Genomic DNA, 5,939 nt, shown 5'->3' on the forward strand with positions numbered 1-5,939 from the left:
AATTTGTCGAGGGTCGACCCCATACTCTTTACAATAAAAAAGAGCACTACGTCCAGTCGAAACTGATGCGTGGACACCGAGCGCTTGTTTTTGCTAGCCCGTATTCCGCCGGTTTCACCGAGCTTCTGTCTTCCTCTGGTCATTTGGAAATGAGTGCGATCTGGTGGCGGTACAGGAAATTGCTGCGCCTAACCAAAGTGCCTCACTTCGTAGACCACCCATTCGGTGAAGGATATAACAAAAAAGAATTGAGAATGTATCTACTCGACTTTAATTGGCTATAATGCATTCTCGCATTCGACAATTTGCTGGATATGACAATTGTTATACGGTAATTGGACGTGTTTAAAAAATGAGGGTTGTCCACAGTAAATTGGACTTTTAAGTTCAATTTATTAAAAATCATTTTTTTAAAAAAAAAGCTACCTGATGACAAAAAACTAAAAAAAACTAGTATTACTCCGAAATACTGAAGTAAGTACTTTTTACAGTTAAATAAAAAAGAGAAAGGCTGGAAAGTGTAAATTTCCTTTTATTAATACCTCTTGTCATTCATAAATTAAATATCCCAGCTTACCTTTCATAAATGATACGAGGCAATCGGTGGGATTCAAATGGCCATACTCGGCGATTACTCGGCTAAAGAGCACTTGCGATTTAGGCTCCGCCAGCGGCACTCGGGTCTACATCTCAGGATGGCTACGAGCATCTCCTCCTCCGCGGCACGCGTCGCCGATCGCATGCGAAGTTTTAAGAAAGGAATCGATGCGGGCGAGACCAGACGAAGACGTGAGGACACCACCATTCAGATTCGCAGGGACCGGCGCGAAGAGCGCCTTAACCAACGGAGACGCATGATTCCCATGGTACAGACTTATAGATGCGCATTTATCGAGAAACTGATTCGGTAACTGTACTCACTAACCGGGTATACCTACTGCAGGAAAACAGCAATGCCCTGAGTTTGGAAACACTGACTGATAAGACGAATACCAGTCCGGATGAGCCCATGCGCTCATTAAACGGCGTCAGTGTACGCGTCACCTTGCTGCCTAGGGGTCCCTAATGATATTTACTGACAAATATCAATGTGCTGGCTGTTGTAGGTGTCTGACTTGCCTAAGATTGCGGCAATGATCCAGTCGCTGGACCCGATGGAGCAGTCGAACGCCGTGTCAAAGTTGAGGAGACTTTTGTCGCTTGGTACGTGATGTAGAGGTTATAGACGATAGTGAAGACGTTTTCTCATGGTAGACGGGACTTCTCTATTACTCGGTGCTTTGTGCAGAGACCAACCCGCCTATTGAGGAGGTTATTAACCTGAGAGTTGTCCCGCTGCTTGTGAAATTTCTGAAGCAACATGACCGTCCAGAGGTGCAGTTTGAGGCGGCGTGGGCGCTTACAAATATCGCGTCGGGTACTACGGAACACACAGAAGAAGTGATCAGATGCGGCGCTGTAGAGCTGCTGTGTACGCTGCTCCTTTCTCCAAACGAAGACGTCTGCGAACAAGCGGTGTGGGCACTTGGAAATATTTCGGGCGATTCACCACAGTGCCGCGACTTGGTGCTGAGTGCAGGCGCGATGATGCCGTTGCTGGCAGTGCTGCGAAGAAACTCAGGGAAGCTCACGATACTTCGGAACGCAACGTGGACGCTGTCGAATTTGTGCCGAGGCAAACCCAGACCAGATTTTGACCTCGTTAGACCGGCGCTGGATCTGCTTCCGCATTTGATTCATTCACGGGACGATGAAGTTGTTACGGATGCGTGTTGGACGCTTTCGTATCTCTCGGACGGCACGACGTCGAATGTTCAGGCTGTGATTGACGCTGGAGTCTGCAGTCGGATAGTGGATCTGGTAGGTCACACGGTGGCAGCAATTCAGACGCCTACTCTTCGCATAATTGGCAATATCTTGACTGGAAATGATCAGCAGACGCAGCTGATGCTGGATTTGGTGGTATTGCCGCGGCTTGTACCGCTGCTTAAGCACGAGAAGAAGATTATTCGCAAGGAAGCTTGCTGGGCGATTTCCAACATTACAGCTGGTACACAAAGCCAAATTCAGGAAGTGATCGACGCCAATGTGATCCCGCCGCTGCTGTTTCAGCTCATGTCGGTGGAGTTTGACGTTCGAAAAGAAGCAGCGTGGGCGATATTGAACGCTACGAGTGGAGGCTCCACAGAGCAGATCAAATATTTAGTTCAGCAAGGTACTGCGAAGGCTCTGTTAGTCTGGCTTACCTTGCAGCTACTAAGTGTTGTGTGTTGTGATGTTTACAGGCTGCATCCCACCGTTAGTTAAGCTTCTGGACGTCCAAGACCCGCGCGTGATTAACGTATCATTGGACGCTCTAGAGAACATTCTTCAGGCTGGAGAGGCAGATACATCGCTGACGGATACCGAGAATCGCATGGCGCGATACATTGAAGAAGCGGACGGCGTCGAGCTGATCCAGAACCTGCAGTATCACCAAGAAGAAGGTGCGCTGTCCCTGCATCGTCAATAGCTGACGTCAGTGCAATGTCTAACGATCTCTTGTGTTTATTGCAGACATCTACGATAAGTCTGTGCGTATTATCCGTGACTATTTCGACGGTGAAGATGAGGAGGACTTAGATGTCACACCAGACATGGACTACAGTGCGCACCAGTTTTCATTTGGGGTCGGTGAAGCGGCAATTGTAGACGGAGGCAGTATCCGATTTAACTTTTAGGTCGTAGCGTTTTTTGGAGAGTGCAGTGCACGGTAAGAGCAGCCGTCACCGAAATGAAACAAGAGCAGACGATTCCTCACTGGAGTTGCAAAAAATAAATCTGCTTCGTGTTCTGCTCCGTTATTTAGTAAGGGACTGTCTTTCGTTTAAATCAAAGTCCATGCTCTTGCCGTCGGCATTAGAAGTTGGTTTCGTCCAACTCAACTCGGGTCACAGTCGAACGCTATTCTCAGCGGGTTTCTTCCTATTCCGCGCCGTATGTGGGAACCACCAGAATGTGCCACTGGTGCAGCCAACAACAAGCCCTGTATTTACAGGAAATGCAGAAAAATCAGTCGAGAAGCTCCATTCTAACTCAGATTTGTATCTCGCTCTTACCAGAACATCCAGAGGCAAAGGCCAGTCATAAAGGCCAGCAGCGTGAAGATCCTGCAATAGACACCACAAGTAAATTGCATTTGGGTATTTAGTGACGCAGATTGGAGAATTTTTGAGCGAAACGACTAACGTACGACGAGTTCTCGCGGCTCATTCTGCCTGTGACGCCCATGCCGATGCCAGCGAAGCACGCGAGTAGTGTCAGCACCAGATACGTGACGGAGCCATTCAGCAGCGGCGCAGGTACTTCCATCGTTGCGCGCGAGTCGAAGTGACGCACACTGCCGTTGTTGTGGAGCTGATAGCTGGCTTGTCCAGCCTACTTCTAATAATGGTGTCATGGTGTTTCAGTTGGAGATGTGCTGGTATGATTATGCCATTTGTTGCTCATAAAATGCAGAATTTATGCTCAATCAATTAGATATACCGTATTTGGAAACTCGTTGTCGAATCTTTTTGCAACGCTTGGTGTGGTGTACACATGGTACCTGAAAGTACCCGGATTATAACCGGTATACCGTTTGCAAGCAAAGGGTCATAACTTACGACTTAATTTTCATTACAAACAGAAAATGCCTCAGTTGTGGATGTGCTGGTATGATTATGCCATTTGTTGTTCGTAAAATGCAGAATCAGCAGCTAACGCCTTCGCTTGGGCTTTTGTTCGCTTGCTTGGTCTGACGGTGGGAGATAGGTTGTGACGGGGTCACACAGCACATTGCGCTAGAGGAAGTTATCTTCCGAGAGCTTACAAACTCTCAGTGAACGGCAGCTCACAGGTCCCCTCAATATTCGAAAGAGAGCGAAGTGACCTGATTAAGGTAGAATGTAAGCTGAGTATATTTAAAGGTAGATAAAGCTTGGGTTTAATACAAACTATAAGTCACCTATAGAAATGCGATGTCGTTAACCAATAGACCACAGACTAAAAAAGTGAATTTTTCGTCAGTTATGCGCATGTACATTATATAGCAGTATTTGTTCACGATACAACGCAAACAAAACAGTTTCAAATTTAAAACGCCATAATAATTCTAAGCTGCGATATTTTCGCATATTGCTCTATCACTTTTAATATAACTAGGCCGCAGCTGTAATATTCAAGTATACATAACAGCGTGGTATCATTTTGAAAAATATGTATCTGAAGCTAGTGCGACATCGTATTATCTATAACATATCTGGTTTTCGCGAAATCCTGGCCATTTAATTTGGAGAAAAAAATCAAAGCACAGAGAGGAAGTTCAGATTCACTTGTCAATTACCAAGATGCCGAGTACAGCCAGCCAAGTGTTCGACCGCCTCAACCGACAGTGGGAGGACGAGACCTCCAACCTCGTTGTTAGCCACGAGAACAATGGCGATGTCGCTCGCCATATAGAGGAAGAAGCCTCCGATTCTGGCTCACCTATTCTGAATGAGTATATTGCGGCAGGTGGTGATAGTGTGCTAAAGGGCATGACTAACTTCTCTGCGCCCGAGCTGGATGCGCTTTGGGCTCTTGTGGAATCTGCGGTGACGATTACATGGACGCAAGGTCGTGGGCGTAAACCGTCTGTGTCCGGGAAAGACGCAATGTTCATTACCCTGACCGTGTGGAAGCATTTTGACACATGGCAGAAGCACGCGATCGATTTCAACATCGGGATTATGACGCTGGAGAAAATGGCTCACCGTGTCATTCAGACAATCAAGCCCGTGTTGTACTCCCAGATGGTCAAGCGCGTAGGGATGTCCGAGCGGATGGAAGCTGGAAACACCTTTACGAACTATCCACATGCTCTCTACGCTACTGACGTCAAGTTCCAGCCAGCATATCGGCCTAGCGGTCGCTTTGCAGAACAGAAGGTCTACTTCTCCCCATACAAGCTGTATGGGCTCAAGATTGAGTGCTCTGTGACACCACCAGGTCTCGCTGTTGATGTTTCAGATCATTCTCCTGGATCAACGTCGGATCTGACGATGATGCTCGACAGGCTCACGAGTCGTCGTCAGATGTTGCGCAAGGAGGACGGGACAACTGCTGAAATGGGAGCTGAACCAACGCAGTTTCCACATATGTGGGCCGTGCTAGTAGACAAGGGTTACCAGGGTGCCGGGCGGGTGCTTCAACGATCCAGCCAAAGAAACAACCGCGCGGAGGCACTCTTGACCGTGACGATATTTCCCGCAACCGTGCAATTTCTTCAGATCGCGTCCTGGTTGAGAATTATATTGGCCGGATGTGTATACTGTGGAAAGCTACCTATGCGACCTTTAAGTGGAACGAGAACCGTTTTGATGGTGTCGCTCGGCTATGTGTGGCGTTGACCAACTTCCATGTAGGTTTGATGCCTCTACGAGCTCACGACAGCGAACACTACGATATGGTGCTGTCCAAGTATCAGTCAATGGGCGAGCGTGTTCGTACCCAGCGTCTACCGGGCTTGGCAACAGCAGCGCTCGCGCCCTGGACCATGTAGCGCTCGCTCTCGCCTATCCACATCTCAGCGCGAGACCCAATACGAATCGGCCGACTCCCTAAATCATGCTTTGTAAGGCACCTTTTCCCGGTCTTATTCTGTTTGCTCCTAGCTTCCTAAGACTAAAGACATTAAATAGATTACTGTTTGCTATAACGCTACGCTTGACTTTCCAACTTGTCGTCAAAATGGATGTAATCAGGCTCCGTGCAGCTAGAGAGGATTAGGCAGCAACTTAAAAGCGGTAAAAAACCACGGAAGTCGCTTAATGCCAGTTGCTCACTAATACCACACCACGCGCCGTCTTAAACTCCACAATGACCTACAGGGGTATGCGTGTGACGTTCACAGTACTTCGGCCCGTCACTCCCTTGGCCGA

At 47.9% G+C, this 5,939-nt stretch overlaps 2 protein-coding genes across 2 annotated transcripts; one reads left to right on the forward strand and one right to left on the reverse strand.

Moving 5' to 3' along the window:
• Positions 1–614: 614 nt before the first annotated feature.
• PITG_01697 (importin alpha-2 subunit) lies at positions 615–2,805 on the forward strand (the record flags this gene model as incomplete). Its single annotated transcript, XM_002908272.1, has 6 exons — positions 615–866; positions 944–1,033; positions 1,107–1,203; positions 1,289–2,215; positions 2,286–2,486; positions 2,557–2,805. The coding sequence occupies 6 exons, from the start codon at positions 615–617 to the stop codon at positions 2,718–2,720; spliced, it is 1,731 nt and encodes a 576-aa protein (XP_002908318.1).
• Positions 2,801–3,417, reverse strand: PITG_01698 (small cysteine rich protein SCR76; the record flags this gene model as incomplete). Its single annotated transcript, XM_002908273.1, has 3 exons — positions 2,801–3,025; positions 3,099–3,149; positions 3,233–3,417. The coding sequence occupies 3 exons, from the start codon at positions 3,349–3,351 to the stop codon at positions 2,965–2,967; spliced, it is 231 nt and encodes a 76-aa protein (XP_002908319.1).
• Between the last annotated feature and the right edge of the window lie 2,522 nt (positions 3,418–5,939).

This window comes from Phytophthora infestans, genomic scaffold (genome assembly GCF_000142945.1).
Source record: "Phytophthora infestans T30-4 supercont1.2 genomic scaffold, whole genome shotgun sequence".
Classification (NCBI taxonomy): Eukaryota; Oomycota; class Peronosporomycetes; order Peronosporales; family Peronosporaceae; genus Phytophthora; species Phytophthora infestans.